This window comes from Panicum hallii, chromosome 2 (assembly GCF_002211085.1).
Source record: "Panicum hallii strain FIL2 chromosome 2, PHallii_v3.1, whole genome shotgun sequence".
Lineage (NCBI taxonomy): Eukaryota > Viridiplantae > Streptophyta > Magnoliopsida > Poales > Poaceae > Panicum > Panicum hallii.
Window position 1 is genome coordinate 43,678,471 of NC_038043.1, and position 25,753 is coordinate 43,704,223.

General features: G+C 48.0%; 3 protein-coding genes across 3 annotated transcripts; 1 reads left to right on the top strand and 2 right to left on the bottom strand.

Annotated features, from left to right (window-relative positions):
• Positions 1-830: 830 nt before the first annotated feature.
• Positions 831-4,326, bottom strand: LOC112883537 (E3 ubiquitin-protein ligase AIP2). Its single transcript, XM_025948845.1, has 5 exons — positions 3,903-4,326; positions 2,408-2,621; positions 1,829-2,070; positions 1,429-1,638; positions 831-1,318 (listed from the first exon to the last, which is right to left on the bottom strand). The coding sequence occupies exons 1-5, from the start codon at positions 4,059-4,061 to the stop codon at positions 1,169-1,171; spliced, it is 975 nt and encodes a 324-aa protein (XP_025804630.1). The 5' UTR covers positions 4,062-4,326; the 3' UTR covers positions 831-1,168.
• A 4,200-nt stretch (positions 4,327-8,526) lies between these two features.
• LOC112880516 (ethylene-responsive transcription factor 1-like) lies at positions 8,527-11,661 on the top strand. The gene is made up of 3 exons (XM_025945161.1): positions 8,527-9,007; positions 10,007-10,926; positions 11,029-11,661. Exons 1-2 carry the CDS (start codon positions 8,701-8,703, stop codon positions 10,879-10,881), a joined length of 1,182 nt encoding a protein of 393 aa, XP_025800946.1. The 5' UTR covers positions 8,527-8,700; the 3' UTR covers positions 10,882-10,926; positions 11,029-11,661.
• Positions 11,662-22,490: 10,829 nt separating this feature from the next.
• On the bottom strand, positions 22,491-24,566 carry LOC112881094 (probable E3 ubiquitin-protein ligase RNF144A-A). The gene is made up of 2 exons (XM_025945798.1): positions 23,716-24,566; positions 22,491-22,584 (listed from the first exon to the last, which is right to left on the bottom strand). Exons 1-2 carry the CDS (start codon positions 24,564-24,566, stop codon positions 22,491-22,493), a joined length of 945 nt encoding a protein of 314 aa, XP_025801583.1.
• Positions 24,567-25,753: the final 1,187 nt, after the last annotated feature.

Genomic DNA, 25,753 nt, shown 5'->3' on the forward strand with positions numbered 1-25,753 from the left:
TCTTATTATCGAATTTCCTTGTTACCTGCGGTGAGGGTAATTTTTTTAGCATTAGAATCACCGCTTCAATATGGTTCTTTATCTTCAAAGAAAAACTACAATAATCTTATAGTGCTCTCCTACTCCTATCGTCTATAGATATTTACCCTTGTTTGTCTACATTTCTTCTATAGTGACCTCGATCGAAGCCGTCTTTATGAAAGGTGTGCATGGATCATAATCGTAGAACTCCAGCTACATGATACATCTTTTTGTTTTGTATCTTTTTTATCTTTTCATCTTAAAACTTTTCTGTCAACTCAAATCTTTTGTTTCGTATCTTTCTGAACTTTTCATCTTTATACTTTTTTACTTGGTTCATAATTTTTCTCCATCTAAATTTTTTTCATTTTTCTTGAAGATGGGTGAACTGCCCCGATTGTGTCAAAGAAAAAAAGAAGAATTTTATGTCGATCGCTAGCCATTCAAGGCCCGACACAATTCTTATACTTTTCAATCTTAGATCGGTGCTAACTCGTTTGCCTCTCCTAGCACCGATAGATACCAAGAAATATGTATTGCTCCGCAAACTTCTTGTCAGCACACTGTTACATGATAACTAGCCATTTGCATCTACTCCTTCCGTCCTAATATTTAAACATTTTTTTATTTTAACTTTATTTAAGTCAAACTAACCTACTTTTACTAATTTGTAGAAAAAAGTTTTCATGAAATTTAAGAAAAATTCCCTAGTTCTAAATGGGGATAAAAGAGGGTCGACGTCGATGGGTACAACATATCTGGGGGTACGCATACGGCATACACTGTCAATGTGCTTTAGGGCCTATCTGGGAGCGAGGATTTGTGGCTCGTATTCGAGTCCAAAAAAACTAGAGAGTTCTAAAGCAATCTCTCCAGATTACAGATCAAACAGCGACCTGGCAGCCGTGCCGGGCACGCGCTGCGATTTCCGATCAAACAGCGCTCTGCCGGGCCACATTACAGATTTACAGGTGAGATAGCAATACATCATTCATCACGAACAGCATTGTCCAGCCTGACCAGCCAGTACCAACACGACAAATTTGCAGAGAATGGCAGGCGCTATTAACTTCAGTTACAACGGCGATAAGGCATCAGGAAATCAGAAAGCTCAGTAAGGGATTACATTCTTCTGCTACTGCTGCGTTCAGATATACATGAATTCCCCACCCCTAACGGCATTCGCCGCTCCCCTCCTGTCTTCCTCTTCTTCCTTTTCACGCTCCTTCCTGCTCTCATACACATGATCATCCGTCCTCAGCTCATGGCGGCAGATCGGGCACGAGTTGTTCTCGTCCTAAATGAAAACAAAAGACCATGACGACTGATTAGCTACACTTACTAGCAATAATGATGCTACTCTACTCCAGTCCACCTAATTATTCGAAGGGTCTAGGAGAAGATTACCAGCCATGGCTTCAGGCATGGAGGATGGAAAAGGTGCTTGCACGGCAGCTCCTGCATCTTGTCATCCACAACCAAGTTTTCACGGCAAACAGCACACTCCGTCTCAATGCCCAATCTGGCAATGACTTCCTCGGTAACTGTTAGGACAGGTAAATTGGCAACAACTTCCTTTGAAGCTGGGGGTGCCCTGGGTGGATGCTCAATGATTCCCTGGAAATAGAAAATTGATGCTCAAGATCATTATTTATAGTTTCAGCTAACTGAAGCAGACTTTGATCATGACGGTAGGAAGTTGTGACAGCTGGAATACAAGCTACACCGCAATAAATTGTAAGGTCACCATATGAGAGCATATACCAAAGAAGTGGATTCTCATGAAATGATCAGTATTTATGCTTACCTGCAGTGATTCTTCCAAGGCAGTTTCTAGATCCCTGTTTCCTGATATGCTTTCTAAGAAGTTCACTATAGCAGGTGTCACATCCTCGGCTCTAGACTCCATCCTATTGGTGTTCCCATCTTGACCCCCAGAGGATTCAGTTAGTATGCTCAATTCCCGTGCTAAATTATCAGCAACAAGCCATGCTGGAGGTGGAGGTTCCTGTCCCACAGTAAGGTGTCCTTCAAAAAGAAATCTGGGGTCTGCGAAAAGTATCATCTTATTAGTAAACAAATATTTACAAGGGTAAAGATTTTTTAGGAGAAACAGTTATATAAGTGCATAACAAAAATATGCCAACTTTTTTTTGTATTTACACACTCAACTTGGTAACCCAATAAATGTCATTTAACCAAATCGTGGGCATCTGAAGCTTAAGTCCTTATACCGCTACCAACAGACCAATCACATCAAAAAGGACTCGTTGTGTATTTGTCAACACTTTTGGATGTTGCATTACAAGAATTCACCTATACTCTAACTAAATATTTAGACCGTGTTTATTAGCCTATGTATTTTAGATTTTTGTATGGTACATACCTGCTTCTCTGTTGCTTGGCATGGAATCCTCATTTTCTTTTTCGTCAAGATGCTCCCGGGCCCTAGAAATGCAGCTCTTCAAGTGATCCTTCTCAGCAGGATTAGTTACCAGCTTCTCTGCTCCCACGAAGAGGTTCAGACCAGCACGCCAGAATCCAGGAGCTGTATATCTAGTCTGGAGCACTGTTGCAACACGGCAAACCGTGGAATACATCTGCAAAGAGTAACAAATGATCAAAATAAACACAAAGACAATGACACATGTAACAGTCAAGGATGAACAAAAAGGACATTCAAGGCTGTAGCAGTCCAAATGAGTAATGGTGTAAAAATGAGTAAAAAATAGTCCTATAGTTGTACTACAGAATACACAAGCAATTCCAGCTAAAACAATTGGCAAGCGTACACTTTTGACAAATTAGTTTTGTGATAATGTAGATTGAGAGGCCCACCAAAATTGATGCTTTGCATTCTTTTCAGCTGCGTGGCAAATTTCTCCATGATATATGTAGGAGCCACGAGGTAGCATATACATTTCTTTCATGTACTCATCACACTCATAGCTAAGCACATTGAATCGAGAAACCTTAGCCTTGTTACTCCGTACATGGATACATATACTATCAGTTTCTGCAGATAAGCCTGCTCCACTAGACGGCAACATCAATACATCATTTCCTATTATCTCAGAACTTGGTAATCTTAGCCCGTCAAATAATTGTGTATGCCATCTTTATATATGACAGGCATCCGGACATAAACTTCCTCTGAATAGCTTATCATGCCACATTTATTATGAAAAACATGACAATTACATCTTTCTTAGAGCATTCCTTAAGTGATACAACAGGGGTAAAGCAAAGTCATGTCATTTTCAAACACATACCGCTGTTACTCTGAAATTCAGCCATGTTACTATAAGTTTAAGATCAGAATTTTAACCAAAACCATACTAGAACAATGACTCAAGCCATCCTTAATTTCAAAAGGCGTAGCTTGTTGCATTCTGTGAAAACAAACAAAAAAAGAACAATTGTGTTACAGTACATCAAGACGCAGTAAGGTATTATTCTCGACCATAGAGAAGGATTCACCATCCCTCCGATGCTTGGATTAGCTGCATCATAATCAGATAGCGAGCTGGTTGACACTCTTAACCATCTCTTGAAGAAATCTAATAACATTCATTGAAGTTCGTCATCTACTGACAGAAACAAATAGCGTTGCTCTGAACTCCAGTCATGTTACTAGTCACGAAAACTAATACCACCCACCATCTATTGAAGAATACTGAAATGTACAACGTCCTTGGTTGACACTCTTAACCAAATTCGTAACCCCATGGCTAAATTCAGCAGTTGCAATAAAAGCATATCCAACTCGTATTCTACTGACCTAATTGTACGTGTATTCCCCATCTAGCTAGTTAGCAGGAGCACTTGTCGTAGAGAGGCAGGTCAGGTCAGGTCGCCAGGTCGGGTCGGGTCGGCCTTACCGATTTGCGGAGTGCGGGGGAGGCGCCGGCGTAGCCGTCCCGTACCACGGCGGCGAGGTCGGCGACTGCCTCCTCGAACTGCTGCTTCTTCCCGAGTCTCTGCCGCAGCGCCTGGAGGCGCGCCTCCACCGCCGCCTCGTCCATCGCGGTAGCCGACATCACGGCAGCAGGCTCTGGACTCCTGGGGGGTACCCTGATTTCGATCGATCCCGCCTCTCAGGATCCGAGATTCGTCGCCTTCGTCGGCGCGGGAGGGAAGGGTTGCGTGCGTCGCCGCGCCGGAGGAGGTATAAATGGAGGAGGGCGGGCGCCGGTGGGCGGTGGCGGGCGCTGGCTTGGAGGAGAGGAAAGAAACACTCGCGGGACGGCGGTGGCCAGGCGGGCGCGGACGGGCACGCGGTCGGCGTGCGGCTGGACGGGTTGGACCGGCGGAGGCGGCTGATGGGGAGCCTTGCCGTTAAACTTGAGACGGCGGCATGACGGCCGGATGGGAACCTGCACGACCCGACATGATGGATCGAAGGAACTTGGTTGGGCCGAAGCTGGGCTCGGACGCGGCAGCTATCGACCGTGGACGCCCACGAATCCATTCACCACGCGCACGACGCGCGCTCGCGGCCAGCGCAGAAGCAGCAGCAGCTAGTTAGTTAGTGGGCCGTCGCAAGCTTCAGACCCAACGCACCTCCGCGGATCGTCTCGGCTCGAGCTCGCGTAAGAAAACATGAACAATTATTCATTTACAAAGATGTTCATAGGTACATGAAGGAACTCCGGTGGACGGATGAGCTGTTTGGATGCGGATCCCATCGAATATTTGGATCCCAAATAGACAGATTAAATATAAGCTAATTATAGAACTAATTGCATAAGTTAGTGTTAATTGACGAGACGAATACCAATTATTCCAGTGCTAATTCACGAGACGAATACCAATTATTAATTCATCATTAGCACTTATTTACTGTAGCACAATATGGTTAAATTATGAACTAATTAGGCTTAACCAATTCATCTCGCGAATTAACCGCTATTTTTACAATTAATTTTATAGTTAGACTATATTTAATATTTTTTATTGGTGTTTAAATATCCTATATGATGGAATTAAAGTTTAACGACGAGGAACCAAACAAACCCCATATCTGCGTGACTCACTGGGAAAAAAAATTGCATCGCGTGGGCCACCATCCACGCTGCCCGCCGCGACGCTCGTGGGCCGTAAACTTCAGCGCCAACGCGGCCCGGATCGGATTGGCAGCCTCCACCGCGTGGAACCCCCGCGACGCGGACAAGACGACCAACGTCCGTGCCCGCCCGGCCAACGAACCAAAACCACGGACGCTTGCTGCGCCCGCCGCCGCGCAGGCGGAAGCGGAGCTGTCGTCGGCCGCCGCGCGGAAACCGGACTCGGCAGGCCACCGCCGCCCCGGAAGGGTGGCGCCCGTATACGCGGCGGGAGAGCGGCGACGCTGACGCGCCCGCCCTCATCTTTTGTACTGACCCGCGCGGGCTGTTGCTCTGGATGCTGGGTCGGCGACGGAGACGGGAGGAGTCCCCGGGCGGCGGCCTTATCCTATATCCCTATGCTACGCACCCAACATTTCGCCGGTCCAATGGTAGATCGCAACCGTGTATACATGAGTCGACCACATGCATGGTCTCGGGATTCCGATCCAGACAAGGCATGGTACCTGCCGCGGCAACACGAGGTCCGTTCAGTGTGTAGCCCATTTGGTAATTCGGAAGAACCATGGCCCGATTCCCGGAGGATTATAGGATGTGTGGTGCTACACTTTTTTTTTCCATCGAAGAATCACCTGCAATTCATCACATGCGCCAACCGGTTCACGTACGATATATATATATATATATATAGAGAGAGAGAGAGAGAGAGAGAGAGAGAGATTTTTGGTTTGCTGTTTTTTGTTTATGTCCACCAGTACATCGATGAAAAACAAAATGGTGTCAGGTCAATCATGCATACATATATATTCATATCACTTCTTAACGTTTTATAGTACTCCCACTCCCACTCCCACTGTATATTTATTCATATCATGCATACGTTCAATTCCATCGGGCGATCGGCTGGCACTTATTTTATTTATTCTTCTTCCATCACTATATACACACACACCCATTTTGCGAGGAAACATCATTTATCCCCCGGCATTTCTGTTGGATGGAATATTATTGTCAAACACTGCACGTCTGCACCGGTTCAATGCATACATACATGTATGCGATGATGATGATCGCATAAACAAGTACAGACTTCGAATTCTGCGCGGCGCTCCCAGCTGCCGTATGTATGCCACGCCGTGCCAAACACAGGGCCAGGAAAAGCCGAGGTGACGGCGACGACGCACGGAGGCCGCGTTGCCACCGCCAAGTTGGCCACTGGCGTTTCCTACTTGCAACTTGCAAGATTTGGTTGGGGAAAAGGCGAATGTGGTTGGGCTGGGGCCGTGAAGGAACCGCGGAAATTTGATGATGATTTATATTGTTTGGCCGCAGCCCAACAAACCTCAGGGATGGGCGAAGCTCTGCGCGATGATAGATATTCAAGTTTATTTGCCAACGGCGGCGAGAAGGCAACTGTCGTGTGTAGTATATATGATTGTAGATGACAAGTGTGCGCAACTGAATCTGTGCATGCAAGTGTTGCCAAGTTTAGAGGCCCAGGTCAGATGATGCACGTCGTATAGGTGTAGCTGGGAGCGTGTCCTCTCTCTTTTTTGGCGAGGAAGGATAAGATCGAGTGTTATCCTTTTGTTTCATGGGGAATGAAGAAAAAGATTAGAGCTCCACAGTTTGAAGCTTAGAGAAGACATACATGTAGTGGTTGAAAACTCCTGTCTGTGCAACGAACTCAACTTTCCAGAAACAATTTTCACAAGTATAGTATAGTATAGTATAGCCCGATCGTCTTGCTTTATCGTCTACCAAGTAGTGGCTTTGCGGCGGTGGTTACGGCAATGAAAACAAAGAATGCTAACGTAGGGAAAGGTTAAGAGCAAAGATGGTTCCGAATTTAGGAAGAACGGGCCGGGTAATCGAAGATGGCTGTCACGTCAGGATCGACCGGTCGAGCCTCCCCGGATCACCAGGCGATGGCGATCGATCTGCCGCTGCCGGGCGCTCGGCTCCACCGGCGGCAGTTACCTGCACATCAAATCAAAACCACGCCGCCGCCATCGATCGCCAGCTTCCCAAACCCCAAACCGCCTTTGCCGAGCCTCCCGAACAGGCCGCTGCCCCCTGGGTCTCGCTGTCAGTTGCCGCGCCATCTCGCCCGCCCGCCCGGGTTTCCTTTCAATTCCTCTTGCCGTCTTTGCGCCAGAGAACGCCCCGCCAGGAATGCAAGCCACCGCGTGCCCCATGCAAGCCAGCAGAGAGCCCTCGTCACAGGAACAGCGTTTCCGTTTCGGGCTGAAAGCATCTCTCTACCGAAAGTTAAGCATCTTTTACCATCACAGGTAAACACCTCGATGCGCTCTGCCTGATACTTTGTGGAACGTTTGTATCACGAGGAACGACGTCTCCGAGAAATAATGCTCCACCTGGTGCTTTTTTTTTTATTTTTTCATCTGTGGAACGTTTCGCATCACAGGTAGCGCCTTCGGAGCGAGCCAAGCTACTCGCGTTTGGCGTGTCATCGCCCGAGCCGGAGCCTCGTCACATGAACAGCGTTTTTTTTGGCCAAACTGAAAGCATCTTTTAGCAAACGTTTACCATCATATAGCTAGGTAGCGTCTTCTAGAAATGCTGTACTGCACTTTTTATTATGGTATACGTTATAAATTACCCAACGGAAAGCTTGCTTCATTCGCAAAATACCATAAAAAAATTTATACAAAATAGTGTGTGCGGGTGTTTGGTTTCGGAGGGCTAAACTTTAGCCCTATCACATAAAAAGAATCTTGTCATTTAGAAATATTAAATAAAATCTAATTACAAAACTAATTGCAGAATCTCTGAGCTAATTTGTGAGACGAATCTAATAAGGTATGCCAATCTATGATTAACGGATAGTTACTGTAGCATCACTGTTGCAAATCGTAGATTAATTAGGCTCACTAAATTTGTCTCGTGAATTAACACCTATTTATATAAAAAAATTTATAAATATATTTTATTTAATACTAAATATTTTATAAACAGATTTTATTTAATATTTTTAAATAATAAGATTCTCTTTGACGGTCCTCCCAGACCAAACGGAACCTAAAAAGCCTTTCTTTGGGCTGCTGGAGTACACTAGAGCGACCTCCATGCTGCTTACACGAACTGAGTTACTACCTTTTTCCCCCTTTTAGAAATTTAAAATGTTTTTTGCTTCGGTAAAAGAGGAGGCATCGTTGGAGGTAAACTAGAATTGTTTATACCGCGGTAACAAAAAATAAAGACCGCCGAAGCGACGCGGAGGAGCCGCGAGCCGGAGCACTGCAGCACCAGCACACGCGAGACGGCACGGGAGGAGCCGAGGGGCAGCGGGCCCCGCCGCAGCTATCTCCTTTGATGTCACTGTCCCGTAGCGCGTCAGCGTGGCTCCCAATTATAAGTAGCGTGGCCAGCTACCATCTTCCCATCTCCGTCCCGCCCCGACCCCCCCCCCCCCCACCCCCCCACTCCTCCCTCTCACTCGGCGAGAAGGGCAAAGCAAGCCGCAAAGATCTCCTCCCCCTCCTTTCCACCCCCCGCCTTGTCACTGTGCTCCCGTGCCCTCCCGTCCCACCAATAATCCACCCACCCCCACCCCGCTGCGGCGGCGTCTGTTCCTCCTCCGGCGGCGGCGATGTGCGGCGGCGCCATCCTCTCCGGCTTCATCCGGCCGTCCGGGCCGGCGGCAAAGCAGCAGCAGCAGCTGCTGCAGCGCCAGCCCCGCCTGGTCGCGGCCGACTTGCTGTGGCCGGGGTCCGGCAGGAAGGGAGCCCCCGCGGGGGATGACTTCGAGGCCGACTTCCGCGAGTTCGTGCGCGGCCTCGGCGAGGACGACGACGCGGACACCGCCTGCGGCGGCGACGAGGTCCTGGAGGTCCCCCCGCCGGAGCCGGCGACGTTCGCCTTCGCCGCCGCGGCCAAGGCGGCGCCCCCCGCAGTTGGTGAGAACCGCATTAAATTCGCTACCTCCTTTTGTTTTGTTTCCTTCTGTGCTGGCACACACTCCGCTTAGACGGCCGGGCGAAAGAAAGATGCCTCTTTTGGTGGGCTGTTTCTCGAATCTCCTATCCTATGGCTGTTGAGTTCCATGGAGCTGCAGCCAAACAGGGCGTACGGCTGCAAGACCAAAATTCTATCTCTTGGCTACTCATGCAGCGGTTAGACGAACTTTTGTCCTACAACCTGCACGAGTAATTTCTAGTATGTCTGTAATGATATAGTATGCTACAAGTGGAGAAATTATTCGGTGTAGCTCTTAAGATAGTTCATGTGGTTTGCTCTGTCGTGCGTCTCGATTGCTAGACTCGGGTTTTAAGCCTGGTAGATTTCAGGCTCTTATTTTTTTATTTATTATTTTACAATTTACATAACTGATCTACTGTGTAGTTACGGAAACAAGTAGTTGTCTTGTTAAGGTATCTTGAGATTAGATTTATTCCGATTAGGGATCTTACAGCGATTTGTAGACTGTATCATGTCTAGTTAATTTCCAGTGAGGAATAGGTTCTGGAATCTGGAATTCTTCCATATTAACTGTATCTCATTATTGATGATTAGATGCAGGTTAAGCTTCTTTTCCTGTCAAATTTTCTTTATAAGAAAAATATAGGGTTACAGTATTTGATGGTCAAGAGAGAAGGATTCAAGTGCTTCTAATTTAAATGAACTTATTTCTGAAGTGTAAATTGTTAATAAAGAGATCTTAAATTGTGCCTTAGTACTATATTGTTAATGATGAACCATTCATGCTAGATGTGGAAGGTGTCAAATTATCTGAAGATTTAATTTCCTGAATTTGCGACATAAAAGGGGACATCATATCTAACATGTAACTGGTCTATTATAATAAATAGATTGATCAACCACTTCTGTCCTTGCAAAACTTGCATGCCTATTCCATATGTTTTATTGAGATGAACTGATAAGCGCTCTTTGTATAGATGGTGTGATGACTCCAAAGACTGTTCAACATGATGAACCTACTGCTACCTCAGCAAAGCGCAACCGGAAGAATCAGTACAGGGGTATCCGCCAGCGTCCCTGGGGCAAATGGGCGGCTGAGATCCGAGACCCTAGCAAGGGTGTCCGTGTTTGGCTTGGAACTTACAACACGGCTGAGGAGGCAGCAAGGGCATATGACGCTGAAGCTCGCAAGATTCGTGGCAAGAAAGCAAAGGTCAATTTTCCTGATGAAGCGCCAGATGCTCAGAAGTCAATCCTAAAGCCAACTACTGCCAATCTAACAAAGCTTGCTCCACTGCGAAAGGCCTGTGCTGATGAGGCTTTCAATAATCTGAGCAATGGAGACAATGATTTGTTTGCAATGTTTGCCTTCAGTGACAGTAAGGTTCTTGTGAAGCCAGCTGAGGGTGCCAGTTTCCTCCCTTCAGTGAAAGCTCTTGTGCCCACTAAGAGATCTGCAGAAAACATGCTCTCTGACCAGAGCAGTAACTCATATGGCTCTTCTGACTTTGGGTGGGACGATGAGACCATGGCCTCAGACTACACTTCAGCCTTTGCTCCCAATAATGCTGTGCCAGCATATGCCAATCCTGGGTACCTGCAAGGTGAAGCACCCAAGAGAATGAGGAACAATTACGGTGTAGCTGTGCCTCAGGGAAATGGTGCATCCAATCTCGCACAAGGCATGTCTGGTTTTGATCCTGAGATGAACTATTTGCCATTGCCTTATGTTGAGAGCAGCTCAGACACATCAATGGACAGCCTTCTGCAAAATGATGCTCCACAGGACGGGGCTAGCAGTGGGGATCTCTGGAGCCTCGATGAGCTGCTCATGGCAGCTGGTGCGTTTTGAGAGGCCCATGGTTATTGACATTGTGGCGCTTTGCTGTGGAAAAATGTAAGGCATCCTTACTGCCCATTTTGGTTTCCCTGCATACTTCTTGTACAATTATTTCTGTTGCGTATGGACTAACTCAGATTCATTTTGTTTCCATGTCAGCCCCCTTGCCTGTGGTGATGCTGAAGAGCCAATTGTGTCCGCTATGTTTCGTCGCGGATCGTACCGTAGTTATATATGCTAGGTTTTAATATGCTTCTGCCGTGGAACTCTATGACAATGTTTATAGTTTGCTGCTGTATGGTGGGTCTGTGATTGGAAGCAAGCTTGAGACTGATTCGATAACTACCATGCCCCATATGTCTGCTGTACTGTAATGCGCGTACTGCTTGCTATGTATATGGTGTACTTTATATTGCAACTCTTGGTCTGGAAGCACTTGGTCTCGCTTTCTACGCAACATTTCTTTTCAGGAAACGTTAGGTGCCGGCCAAAGCTGACGACATGTGCCACCAGAAATCCAGAAAGATCTAGATGACCTAATCAGGCTTGCAGATTGTTGATGTGCAGGCTTGTTTGTCTCACTCGATCAGCCCTTTGCAGGGAATAAACGAATAAGCTCGCGTTAGATTCCGGCTTGGTTTGTTTAAGGGCCACTGGTCAAGGCATTAGCTGAACCTGGGCAGGTTCTGTGCTATAGTTTTATGCTCGAGACATTTTTATGTTGAGAGATGAATACTGGAACAGATAATTGTATCTTGGACTGTGACTGAGAAATAAAGGTGGTGAACTGCACACTGGATTTGGTGCCTGGTTTTGCTTTTCTAGGTTGGCACTGAGCTCTACAGCCACAAACAAAGTCGAACTCTTGAGTTTTTTAATACCAAAAACAAAATCTTGAATTTACTCGTAGCAGTTGTTAACAAATCCTTTTCACCTCCCATACCTAGTGATGTTCTTTTGAGCAAGTGCCAATATTATTACGAGACTGAAAACAAAATTCAGGCTCCAGGGAGAGTCCGTTTCATCCCTGATTTCTTGTCAAGATTTGAATGGAAAACTAGGGAGCAAATTGGCCAACTTGGGCCTGTTGCTATTGTTGCTATTGCTTGTGCTGTCAGCTGTGGTCCTCGAGGAATTATTGCCATGGCGTCAGTGACAGAGGCTGCTCCATTTAGCTAGGTGCACTGCAGTTGGATCCCGAGCTTTATCCGGCCACCATCCCAAGTGGGTCTCTGGAGAGGTTAACTCCAACCTCGGATCGTCGAGGGCAATAATTTGCGTGGAGAAGTCTAAACCTATTCTTGCTCAACTTGCCCACATTTATAATTTTAACACTCGTCTACGAAACCATCACTAGGCAAGTGCGGACGTTTAGACTTACTTCAACCCACAACTATGAAATCGTCAAATAGACAAACTGACGCAAATAGCCTCTAAGCCTATTGTGTGAACGTTTTTTCCCCTGAAATTTTGATGGTCTTGTCACAAGTTTTTTTTCTTCCACATGTTGACATACAGTTCATTACTTCAAAAAATACCCATCCATTTCATCGCCTTTGTTAATGTAGCAAATATTGTTAAGTGTGAACACATTAAAGGCCAAGCAAGAAAAAAAGCTTGTAGAAGTACCAAAAGTCAAAGGCAGGTCAGGATGGATTCGTGCAAGGTATATGTTTTCACTCTACAAGGTAAAATGCAAATTAAAGTTCTATGTGTAAACAAGAGGAATGTTTGAGAGGGTAATATGGACCCTTCTTTTCTACTCGTGCTATCGAAGCCTCTGTCATCACTCATCAGACTGTAAACGACCACAATGGCTGAATTCAGGCACGACCTTGAAAATTCAGAACCGGAACTTTGAAACGAGACCAATCTATAAGCATGCAACTGACAGCTTGCAACCTCCATTGGGGTTGGATATTTTGCTCGATCGTCATCTCGCCAACCGGACCAAAAACTTCACATCAAATCTGTTTGAGATGGCCTGATGGCCGATCATCAGCCATGAGGCGGAGACGACGGGACAAAAACGTCGCGGCCTAGAGCACAGGATTGGAGCCGCCGCCCGCGCGCGATGTGGCCATCGAGCACTTGGCGCGCGGAAAAGGACCGCACGATTGGTTGAGCTCACTTGATTGGCATGGAGCCCACTCCTCCCTCAGGTTCAATGAACTCAACCTCCCTCGCCCTCGCCCCAGCCCAGCGCATTCCCCTCAGATATCACCAATTGCACATCTGCACCGGTACAGGTCTCCTTTTGCCGAGCGAGGATGCAAACGAAGCAAGAAACAATAATTTCCTTGCACGAACGAGACGGACCCCTTGCATCGGGTGCCATGCGTTCAGTTGTCGTTAGGAAATGATATGGTTTTTGCTAGTGGTTGCCCGGCCGAAACAATTTTGTCGACAGTTTGCAGAAACCTTTCTTTTTGTTCCTTTTGGAACAAAGTGGCGGATCTAGGGAAAGATGATTCGTTGGGGTCGGCGTTCCATGAGCAGAACAAGTCCTGAACAACCTAGCAACGGCAAAGATGTGCTAGCTTGACCCCCTGCTGCTAGATTCGACGAAATTCCTGCGCTCCAAATCCTCGGTGTTTCCTGCATAAGTGCTCCTTGGTTGGATTAGAGATAGGTCCGTTTGGAGTAGCTAATATTGAATGTTAAATTTTAGCATATATTAGCACCCATACACATGTTAAAATTTTTAAATCTTAGCTAAAAATTAATCTATCCTATTAGCATTCTCGTTTGGATGAGCTACTGCAAAAGTTTATTAGAACTTTCATCCATTAGACTTGGATCAAAATAGGGTCTTAGAACCTGTTTGGAGGAGCTAAAATTAAGTGCTAAACTTTCGCATATATTAGTACTCCTACACGTGCTAAAGTTTTTAAGTCTTGGCTAAAATTTAGCCCTCCTCACTGGAACTCCCGTTTAGATATACCAGTACTATTTTAGTCCATTAGCACTGGTGGTCCAAATATTACCTTAGGGTGTGTTCGTTTCCTCTCTCTAAAGTTTAGACCCCGTCACATCAAAGAGAATCTTATTATTTAGAAGTATTAAATAAAATCTATTTATAAAACTTTTTACACAGATGGGTGCTAATTCGCGAGACAAATTTAATGAGCCTAATTAATCCATAATTTGCCACAGTGATGCTACAGTAATCATCCGCTAATCATGGTCTAATATACCTCATTAGATTCGTCTCGCGAATTAGACCTGGGGTTCTGCAATTAGTTTTATAATTAGACTTTATTTAATACTTCTAAATGATAAGATTCTCTTTGATGTAACCCCTGTAAAATTTAGACCCTGTGAAACGAACACACGCTTGGTCACCCGATGTGTTGTCACTCGATGTGTTGTTAGCCAGGGTGACTGACCAGCAGCAGGGGTTCCGCCGCGGCCGGCTGGGTTGCAAAAGTCACCCGGGCTTGTCGTGCAGCGAGTAGCCTGCCGGATTACCCCTCCTCTCTCCATTTCCCTTGAGATTACCCGGGATTCGATTACCTAGACAAACATACAGGAACGCGTACTATATACACTAAACAAGCTAAAAGTCCATCAAATTGGCAGGTCATTGGAGGTTTCTCAACCTTCTCGTCAACTAACCAATCCCTAGTACACTGCACCCGGCCATGCAGAGCTCCACTTTCCGGCCGGCTGCTCCCACATGTACGTGGTCAAGGACCAACTTGCAGCGTTGTTTTATCGGCGCTGCATGCTCATCAGCTTAGATTCGTACAGCAGTCAGCAGTATTGTACCATTTCGATGCGTAGATGCTCTCCGTCCACACGCACGCACACACGCGTAGGCTCGCTAGCTAACTGATGGTTCCGTCAAGTGTTCGTTATGCAATTTGCAGGCATCGGAGACCTGGTTTGTCTTCACATTCACGCGCCATTTCAACTTCAAATTTGCAGGCATCAGGGACTATAGTTACTCATCTGACGTGCTTGATTGGGGCAGGAAGTTTGTTGCGATTTCCTGGAGATCGACCGACGATAGATATAGAGAGTTTGTGGTCGTCGTCAGCCGTCGTCGTAGCTGGCCGGCTCATGTGTAGACGGTAGAGCCGTTTCTCGCTAGAGACACAACAGCAACAGCAACAGCAACAGCATTGCTGGGACCGTCTGCTCAGAGACACAGCTAGCGGAGGCGTACGGTCGCCCACATCGCCCGGACGCCCGCCGGTAGCGTCCAATCCATTTGAAGCCATGCAGCCTGCGGCTCCTGGCTAGCTGCGATCGACATGGCGCGCCGTGCAGCACGCAAGCACGCCTAGAAGAGACAGGGAGTGCGTGTGTATCTATGTCAAGCCGACTGGGAAAAGGCTAGATCATTAGCTCACGAGTTCATGATGCCGGCCGGCACGTTAGCTTCCTTTTTGTTGCTATGCGATGACGACGACGACGACGCCGCAAGCTAACCGCATGGGCGGTGCCGGGCGGCCATGGGAGCAAGTCGAACGAACGGATAGCCTTGGACGACGAGTCGACGCGTCCCTCCTTGCGCCTCTCGCTCGCATGGCTACAGCGCGACACTGGTCGCTCGCCCCGGGTACGGACGGCCTTGGCCAAACAGGGGCTGAACTAACTGGGCCTCCAGTCGGCCCGGCCAACGCGACCGGGTCTGAATCCCAGCCGCACCATCTCGATCCAACGCCTACGGTGACCCCAACCCAACCGAGGGGCTGCCGGTAAAGGCCCTGACGGTTCAAATTCAATGAACTCAACCTCCGTTGCCCCACGACATCCATCCCCACGGATATCACCAATTGGTTGGTCTCCTTTTGCCGAGGATACGGACAGCCTCCTTGCCGCGTTCAGATGTCAAGAAACAATAACAATGGTTCTGCTAGTGTTTCTTCCCTGGAAAACAGTCATTCAAAGTTTAGTATACTTTTTTTATGCTTTTGCTTATTGGTGCGGAACAAATGGTGAAGATTCGTCTTACGAGAATAAGCAAAACTAGAGATGACTCTGATTTTCTTGCTGCAGTGCCGTGTCTTTTACTTGTGTTGTGCTACCGCACATCCGCCGCAGCATGTAAAAACAGCAGCGCTAATAGCGTCGCTAAATCTTATAGCTTGCTGTTTGAGATGTCCGGAGATTTTTTAGCTTGCCCGTATAAGCAACAAAATGGTAATCTCGATCGGCATGGTTAAGCAAGACCGTACCGCAGAAGTCACCGTGGTGCTTGTCGTGTAGCGAGTCACCTAGACGATTCTCTCTCTCAATTATACCTAGCCCAAGATTAATTGTATAAGACTGCGACGCGTCTCTAGATCCATCAAATTGGCCGGTCATCGCTCGACTGCCCCGAGGCTTAGCGCCCTTGCGCCCACATGTACGTGTGGTTGGTCAAGCAACAACATGCTAACTGGTGTGTTAGCTGTGCAATTCGCAGCGACCTGCTTGCAGGGTGTCTATGGAGGCCTGGTTTATTTTGTCTTTTCATAGTATTCAGTATTTTATCTGAATGCTCGATTGGGTCAGCAAGAAGTTTGTTGCGATTTCCCGGAGGAGATCGGCCGACGACAGGAAGTTTGCGCTCGTCACCGGCCGTCTAGGTCTATAGCTGAACGGATCGGAGGTCATCACCGTTAAACTAGAGACACGCCATTCCCGGGACCGCCTGAAAAGCCCTAGTATCCATTGTTCCGTGGTGGGTATTGGTGCAGCGGCCAAAAATCCATTGCGCTCCATTAATCCGTTATGCTTTGAATTGTGAAATTATTATTCCACGGTGTATTTGGATTGCGGGGGTAGTAGTAAAAAACCATTGCCGCATGGTACGCTTTATATCGTTACACTGGTAAAATCCATTGAAGTTTGATTGTTGTAGTAGTAAAAATTCCATTTCCACGTGGCATTTTACTGCAATAGTCACTGGGTATGTCGTGTAGCGAGTAACCTGCATGCAGGCCGATGACCTCTCCATTATTTCCTTCGAGACTATCTGGGATCCTATATTATTACCTACTACAACATCCTAGTACTATAAGAAAAGAATGTGGGCACCATAAATCCACCAAATTGGTTGGTCTCATTGGAGGTTCCTTAGCCTCCTCGTCGACTGACCCGGCCTCATCCTTCGTACACTGCATCCGTCCGTGGAGCTTCACTTTGCAGCTCCCACATGAGTACGAGGTCTAGGACCAACTTGCGCCACTTGCTATTGGCACAGCGTAGTGCTTGGATGACGGTACATTAATTTGCAACAATGCATTGCACCTGCAGATGCTTAGAAATCAAATTCAGCTGTCTGCTGTCACGGGCCTTAACTAAAGTGGGAAGTGGGCTAAATTAACTAAGCCTACTCTAGGCCCAGCCAACGCGCCCGCTCGGCTTCAAATGGTTCTCTCTCGATGCCAGGCAGCCGCACGCACCCTTTCAATCCAAGAAGCGTGGGCTCATGCATGTAATTGGGCCACCTCTTGGGCCAACTCTGCGAGGCCCACAGTAATGCTGACCAGGTTGACCCGACCTGAGTGCGATCTCCTCGCCGGCGCCGCTTCTCGGTCTTGCCTCCGCCACAAGGATCGGCGTCGATATCGTACTCAACGTGCTCTGACACCGTGAACGAGATCATAACTGAAACAACCGGATTTCCAAATCAAGGAATCCGACTCCCTGTATCATTGCGATAGTCTCTGGATCAAGCGCTATCACATGCAGAATTTATTTCAGGTATAATATCATACTCATACTTCGCGTAAGGTCAAACACGGGTTTAATTATTACATAAATCCAAAGGATCTGTAGTACGAAATTTATTACAAGCCTCTCGGCTAGAACGAACAAACAGAAAGCACAAAGCGGTAGCTAGGTCTTCGGCCATCCTTCATCTTCGGGAACCTTCTCCACAGACGACTTGAGCGTAAAACGGGCTTCAATCGTACCAACCGTCATCGTTAGGGTCGAACTCCGGATCGGATCCTGCATCGTACCAGGCTATCCCTAAGTAATAGGATAGGTTTACGTCACCATCCGAATGCAAGCTTTATTGTGGTCTATACTATGGATATAACAAATCTCAAGAGGTAAAGCTGAGGTTTTCCTATACATGCATTATATATATATAAATATAAATAAACACATCTTCTTCCATTCTCGACTCGGGCCCTTCCGGTATCCCGGACTCCCGGTCAACGCACCAAGTCGATGCGAGAACTCCCTCTCCTCTCATCTAAACTGCCCCCTGGCAGGAAGTCATTCTAGAGGGAGGTAGAAGTCATGAGTAGCACTAACTAATAAGAGCAACAGAGGAGTAGGGGTGTCCATGACCGAGGATGCGGCTATACGTATAGTTTTCACCCTGCAGGGGTTGTACATCTGGACCCACTCGAATCGACACTAGCCGGAGATCAGTCGACTAATATACGAAACATAGGTCTACTGAAACAGAATTAGGAGCCACGGCACCATCCGGCTTTCCCGGATCTTGGGCGCATCCTCCCACGGGAGGTCGCCCCAGAACTGTGAAGCCTCCCTTGTATCTCGGGAAACGTGAGGTTAGCACCTCCTTCCCCTGCACTGATACTCGATCCTCCCACCGGTTTGGTACCGCGCTTACTGACCCCAGACCGGGCCCACCCTCATAATGGGTAAGTGGTGTGCACGCTTAACAGATTCCCACAAGTCATAGTTACTCTCACTCGGTCCTTAACTGCCGAAGCGGGCATCTTCGTCAAAAGCGTCTCCACCACAGTGGTCCGCGACTGCACCCTTAACGGGTGCCTCCAACACCTCAACCTCGTAACCAAAACTGTACCCGCCACAGGTACTCCGTAGGATGTGCCAAGATACACACCCCAAGCTCTCGATCCACGATCGAGTTATGTTGCCCACTCCCGGCTAAATACCACTTCACACACGCCAAGACTATCCACCCATTCCCACACATACACATTCAAGGATTGACAAGACATTTCATATAATAAACCAGTGAGATAGGATTGCAAGGAGTATGGGCACATAAAATAGGCCATGCAGGTTCATCTCGATAAAATTACACACATAGCGATAGCAAATCTAATCAAGCAATGCCTAACAGGTATTCAAATCATACATGGGCATGAACCTGGCGTCTCTTCGAAGTCCTCTTGGGCTTCTGGGTAGTCCTGGCCGTCGGTCAACTCCTCGTGGTCGGGTCCTATTCGTAACTACGAGTAAGAGTAGGGATTAGAGTGCAAAAACACACAAAACTCTTCAAATAAGATTCAAATCACCACAAAACCTACTCTAACGTGTGGTTTATGATTTTAGAGGAATTATGGAACTGGTTTCATAATTTTCGGAGGTCCGGTCGATTTATTATGAATTTTCTAAGAAAAAACCTATTTCTGAAATTAATAAAAGAATTTTGGAAAAGAAAATCATTAAGCAGTGACACGTGGCAGCACCAGAGCGTGCCACGTGGCATGCTGACATCAGCATGACGTCACCAGGGGGGTCCGGGTCTGCTGATGTCAGCAGTGGGCCCTGCTGACGTCGGCGTTGACCGGTCAACATTGGCCGGTCAACGGTCAACGGGTCAAGGGTCAGTGGGGCCCGCTGGTCAGCCTCACCCTGAGGCTGACAGGTGGGTCCCTTGGGTCAGGCCGGGAAAGAAAAGAAAACGAAAAGGCGTCGGCTTGGCTTTTGGGCCAAAAGTGGTGATGGGCTGGCTCGAGGCCCAACTAGGCTCGGCTTAGGCTTCATGGGTCGGTTCGGCCTGCGGCTCAGTAGGCCGGCTCGGGTCTATGGCCTGGCTACGCGCTGTGGGCCGGCTCGGCCTAACAAGCCGACGTGGGCTTCGAATTCGGCTCGGCTAGCTTGTCTTCGGGCCGCATTGCTTCTTGGGCCGGGTCTGGGCTGGGCGGCCTCCTTCCTTCTTCTCTCTTTCACGCCGACAGGGCGGTCCCACGTGTCGGCCTCGGTGGGATCTGGTGCGACAGCGTCTGGACCCAGTGCGGCAGGCAAGGGTGTGTGTGTGCGTGTGCGCACAGGCGCACGCAAGGTGCTCGAATAAAAACCCCAAAGGGCTGGGCGCGACACGAACGCGACGTCGCGGCGGTGGCGCGTGGTCACCGCGCACAGCAAGGCCGTGGCGGGGTCATGGCGCGGCATGGCGAGGCTGGGGCGTGGCCGGCCTGACGGTAACGCGGCAAGGCTGGGCAGGGTTCGGCCCCAAGGCGTAGGTGTGCACGCGCACGGGTCCTGGCCTTCCAGGGCTGCGGCGTGGCCGTGCCGTGCGCGGGGCACCGGCATCCCGGGCCCGCGGCACGACGCAGCGGCGAAGGGCGACGGTGGCTGCGGCTCGCTAGGCGGCACGACGGGCTCCTGCACACGAGCGGCACGGCGGCCGGAGGGGAAAGGGAATCCTAGGGTTGGCTACAGAAGGTCCATCGACAGCGCCGGCAGCAGGGGGGAAAAGGAAAGGTGAGGCAGCGGCGGCGCTCACCGAGGGCTCGATGGCGAGGGGGGTGTGACGCGGTGGCGGGTCTGCGCAGGTGGGTCGAAGGTGTGCAGGGCGCGCAGCTTCGTCGGTGTCGTCGTACGTGGCGCCGGCCTGGTGGAGCTCCGGAGGCGGCGGCGTCCTCCTCACGCGGCTCCTGCTTCTCCTCTTCTCCTCCTTGCGCTCCTCCTCCTCCTCCTCTTCTCCTCTTCTGGTGCGGTGGCGGCGGAAAGGGGAACAGACAGAGAGGTGGCTAGGGTTTGGTGGAGCGGCCTCGAGGTACTTAAGGGGCGGCTCGAGGGTTGCAGCGCGGGCCCGGACGCCGAGGGCGGCAATGCCCGGGGTCCGTGCCACGGCCACGCAGCGCGCATCCGACTGCTGCGGCGCGGGGCTAGGGTTTGCGGCGCGGGCGGCCGGGGCGCGGGCGGCCGGGGCGCGGGGAAAAAGGGGAGCATGCGTGCGGGCGGTTACGGGGGTTGTCGCGGAGCGGGGCGGCGCGCGAGCTGGCGGGTGACGCGAGCGAGTGGGGTGTGGCGAAAAGGGGAGCGGCGGTTTTGCTATCCTATCGCGAGGTGGGGGCGAGCGGCGACGCGGGGCGGAGCGGAGCGGGGTCACGCGGGCGGCTGCGGGTGCGGCTAGAGGAGGAAGGGAAAACTGACAGGTGGGTCCCGCTCGTCAGCTCCCCCGGGGAAGAAGGTGAAGGGTCGCGCGTGGGGGCGAGCGGCGGACTGGGCTGTGGTGGCTTGGGCCGTGTGGGCCGTGTCGTGCTGGGGAGAAAGAAAGAAGGCTGGGCCGTGGTGGCGCTGTGGGCGTGTTCTGCGGAAAGGAAGGGAAAGGGACGTGGGCCGGTGTCAGCTGGTGGCCCAAGGAGTTTTTAGAGGATAGATTTTGGATTTGAATTTGATTGCCCCTTTCAAATTCAAATCCCACACATTTGGTTCACATAAATTGGAAATCATTCAGAGAAAAACCCAACATTTGTATCTAGGTAAGCACTTTCACAAAAGTTTTTGAAAATTCGAATTCTGGAAATTTTCGGGATGTTACAATAACCAATTCCTTCTCCTACGTGGCTAGGTGAGTCAATCCGTGAGGACCGTGGCGAACAGGCGAGAGCGTGCACGCTGTGCGTGCGATCAACGTGTTCAGAGCGAGAGCTGAGCCCCGCGTAAGGCCGAGGACTCAGCTAGCATTGTCATTGCCAAAAAGAGTAACCGAAGTAGGCCGATTCAGTCAACAGTGTTAGTTATATCGATCCATGACGCTTTGCTCCCTTCATATGCTGCGAGCTAAAACATGACTGTTCCCGAGGAGATGCAAAGGCGTTCACCCAAGGAGGGAGGAGTTTCAAAGTTGTACTGGACAGAGAAATCAACCCAAATTTGCCCACAACACATGGGTGGGCTAATCAATCATCCTCACCAACAACACGAATTGAATCTAGAAGAAACAATCACAACCATCCAAAAGCGAGCGAAAATGTAAGGAAAAGAAACACCCGAATGATATATAGAAATACCACCATCGAATTTATGTGTGAACAACTAAGAATTAAGTTTATGTTCCTTAAATGTATCAATTCATAAGTTTTAGTTACATACCAAATATATGCTAATCCTCACAGTGGTGAACTGTACTGTTATTTTAAGTATCTAATAATCATGGATTGAAAGATAAAAATTCTAGAAGAAGATTAAATACTAGCTAACAAGAGGTACAAATATCACAAACATGTAGGGGCATGTTAAACTTTAAATCCACCAAAATATATATATATATATATATATATATATATATATATATATATATCAAATATAACACAATCAAATATTACCGCATGGGCCACTTGTCTCATGCGCACATCACCTGACAAATTGGTCAAGTCTTCTTCAGAGGACTCATCAGAACAAGGCGAAGGAAGAACACGTACAAAATGAAAATAGTATATGAAAATGACCACCAAATAGAAGCGCTGAAACTAAACAGCCAGATGACTTGCTAGTCCAGCAAAGCCCCACAAACATGACACTGAAAAAGCAACCTTGAATTCAAGGCAAATGATGAAGCCGCCACAAATTCATCGGACTCTTGGTGCTTGTCGACTGCCCTTCCTCCTTTGGTGAGTTGGTGCGGCGTAGCTTTACTCTTGCCTGACTGCAATGGGGTTAGAGCATTAATAGCGGTTGCGGCACCGACACATCTCGACTCCTTCTTCTAGCACTGGCCGCTTCAGGCGCCCGCAGGTGTAGCAGAAGACAGCAAGGCACCTACAAATGGTGTCAAAACAATAAGTGCAAGGAGTTAGAGAGATTATCATTGGGCCTACTACTGAAGACTGAATGACCGATAAACCAAATGGATAGGTTGGTAAGTAATAACCATTAGAGGAAATAGAATTGATATAAGAAACAAAATGGCATGCATAAACATGATAGCAACCAAAAGACCAACAACAACTGAGGCAAGAGCCTGATTCCTTAACATTTTACATATTACAACAAGGAAGAGAGTCTAAATATGTTTGAAACTACATATTGGGCGGATGGCATTGGACCATCATCCCCAACCTTTGCCAAATATATTAAGCCTAATTCTACAAAACAAGAAAGTTTTATTTTATTTGTTTTACTTTATGCTGCAACTGTTTCATGTGCAAATCCTACAAAATTCATGTAGGATTCCTACTCTTATTATTGGCCTAGTGAAAGGGCAATTTTTAGATACAGCTAACAAAGAACATAAATAGTTCCAAATAAGTAAACAAACAATTGTTCTACCATTTATATGAAGATATATGCTAATAAAAGAATCAAGTATATTAGTGTTGAAACATACTCCTACCTATATGGCAAGCATACAAATCCTAAACAACAACTTAAATTTCAAGCATGGACAAGATGTTCATCCGAAAAATGCTGATATGCACTGCAAAATCATGTTTATGCTTGCACATAAATAATTCCTTAAGACGCCTGCTTAAAAAGTATCCTATTTATCAACCATCTACAAAATCAACTTATGCTAGCACATAAATAGTTACTCCCCCCAACACCAAACCACCCCCTTCCCCCCCTCCCCCCCCAAAAAAAAGAAAAGCATAAGTAACAAATGTTATACCATTTACATGCAGCTTTATGCTAACAAAATAAAGGATATTATTGTTGAAACATATATGGCAAGGTATTCAAATCTCAAACAACTAAAATTTAAAAATTGCTAGTATTATACACCGGATCGTCAAGTGTGATGAAGTAGGCATGCATATTTTTTTCCTTATAATGTCGTAGGATAAATTCGAGACGCCCCTTTATTTCATAGGTCTGTGATGGCGCAATGGAATTTAGCAAACACAAAAGTTAACTTGAGATAGGTAAACATGATGAGAAGAGGCCAAATACCTGCAGGTCATGACATTGCAACCCCCGTTCCTCTCCACAAGTATCCTGCACTGAGGGCACTGTTTCCACCGGCGCTCGGTGGCAAGCTTCTTCATGAGCATGGCCTCTGGCCCCTCGGCGCAGTCGTGCTGGCCACTACCATCGGTGCTCCAGTCTATTCCACATGTCGTGCACATCTGGCAATTGCACATTGGGCATGACGCCTTGGACGGTGTCGTGTTGGTGCAGGTGCTCTCAAGCATGATCCTGCACTCGGGGTTTGGACAGTAGACACGCTTGTTTGGTGGGATGGCATTCTCAGTGAGCTTGTCACTCCAATTGCAGAACACAGCAAAGTCAATGGACTTCTTGCAGTCTTCCGGGTGCAGGATGCCGTTGCCCTCTTTATTGCAAGTTGGGTCAGGGCACGGGATCAGCACCTCACCGGCGTGGATCCTACCCTCAATATATGTGCCCAAGCACCGCACGCAGAACTTGTGGGGGCATGGCATGCCACGGAATATGTCAAAGATGAGAAGCGTCTCCAGGCAGATGCCACAGTCGAACTTTGCAACCTCATCATCGGTGAGAGGGGCCACCTTCAGTTGCCTTCTTATCGACGGGCCAGGTTCATCTGGGTTGAGCTCAGATGGGTGGTGGCCCCAAATCTTTTTGATGTATTGTAGGGATAGTTCAGCATTGTCTTCTTCTCCAGAGGGATGGTGGTCTCCAAGTTCCTCCTTGGTTTCCTCAGATCTAGAAAGTTCCAGTGGGGGTGGAATTCCATCTATTCCTGGATCCACCATATGCTCTATCTTTATAGTGTCATAGAGGATGAAATCATATGAGCCATTGTTGTCCCTTTCCTTCATGCTAGGGTATATGGCCTGGGAGTCAGCGCTAGCGAATAGAAAAATTCTGCCTTGTTGCATTGTCAGGATCATTAGCAGGAGCTTCCGACCTCGCCATCGCTGGTGCTTGAGTCCTTCTTTCTAAGGGGACTGTTCTGGCATTGCGCTCTGCTTGAACCATGATGGCAATATAGTCCACATAGTCCTCATCCTCATCATTGAAGAAGCCATCGAAGCGATTGACGCCCTGTTCAACCTCGGCGACATGAGGGGCTGTTGTTGTGATGTCGGTGTTGCGAGGGAGGTCCTCATGGAGAGGGCGTAGCCGCTGCACCAGGGCGTTCATTGGCAGTAGGAGGGGCTTCTCGCCGATGTCCTCCTCCTCCTCCTCCATGGTGGCATCCAGTGTGCTTGTCTCCACAATGTCCACTATGGCAATGGCATCACGGATAGTGACTTCTTCCTTCAAATTTGGTATGGCCACGAGCTCCTGTGTGTGGTTGTGGGCATCTTGCATGTTGGCCTCCTCAATTTCCATGACCACGGCATGGTGGACGACGGCTTCCTCTGGCTGTTTCTTGTGGTCGACAAGAGGATTTGGTTTTTCTTCATCCATAATACCTCACGAGATTTGAGGTTAAGCCGGCGATAATCCCTCGACCTTGAGCTACATAATAACATAGTGGAAAATGTGGGTGAAAGATCAACTTAAAAGAATCCAATACCATTTTAGAAAACTCTAGTTTTTTTAGAAATGGTCCATCTCCTCTTTAGGTGATTGAAAGGTTGCTTATTTGTTAGCCAAAATTCATAACAGTTGCACTAAAAAAAATTAAATATTACTTTCCTTTAACCTATCCCTATACCCCACTCATCTGGTTTTTCCATGGAATCCGCCACCCAAACAAATCAGCGCATTATGCCCCCCTCCGCCTCCTGCTGCTCCACCTCTTGTGGCCCTGCTTTTGCTGGGCATGGAGATGGTGAGGCTCACCCATGACCTGATCCCTATTGTCCCATGTGTTTCGCGTCACCTCCATGATCAATCCAACATCATCTTCTTCCATTCTAGCATGAGCTCGAATGCCCCAATTCCATTATCTTCCACCTAGATCTGGTGATGCAAGTGCCATCAGATCCATCACCATCCACTATTGCTGCCTCTAACTAATCGGACAAGAAAAAACTAGTAGCCTCTATCTCCCACT

What these genes read in the sequence shown, in the direction of transcription:
- LOC112883537 (XM_025948845.1), bottom strand. Translation starts at nt 4,061, where the DNA reads ATGTCGGCTACCGCGATGGACGAGGCGGCGGTGGAGGCGCGCCTCCAG. An exon ending in CCCCCGCACTCCGCAAATCG is followed by an intron (nt 2,622 to 3,902) that starts GTAAGGCCGACC and finishes TACTCTTTGCAG; the next exon opens with ATGTATTCCACGGTTTGCCG. An exon ending in CATGCCTGAAGCCATGGCTG is followed by an intron (nt 1,319 to 1,428) that starts GTAATCTTCTCC and finishes GTTTTCATTTAG; the next exon opens with GACGAGAACAACTCGTGCCC.
- LOC112880516 (XM_025945161.1), top strand. Translation starts at nt 8,701, where the DNA reads ATGTGCGGCGGCGCCATCCTCTCCGGCTTCATCCGGCCGTCCGGGCCG. An exon ending in GGCGGCGCCCCCCGCAGTTG is followed by an intron (nt 9,008 to 10,006) that starts GTGAGAACCGCA and finishes CTCTTTGTATAG; the next exon opens with ATGGTGTGATGACTCCAAAG.
- LOC112881094 (XM_025945798.1), bottom strand. Translation starts at nt 24,566, where the DNA reads ATGAAGGAAAGGGACAACAATGGCTCATATGATTTCATCCTCTATGAC. An exon ending in TGCAATGTCATGACCTGCAG is followed by an intron (nt 22,585 to 23,715) that starts GTATTTGGCCTC and finishes CACCATTTGTAG; the next exon opens with GTGCCTTGCTGTCTTCTGCT.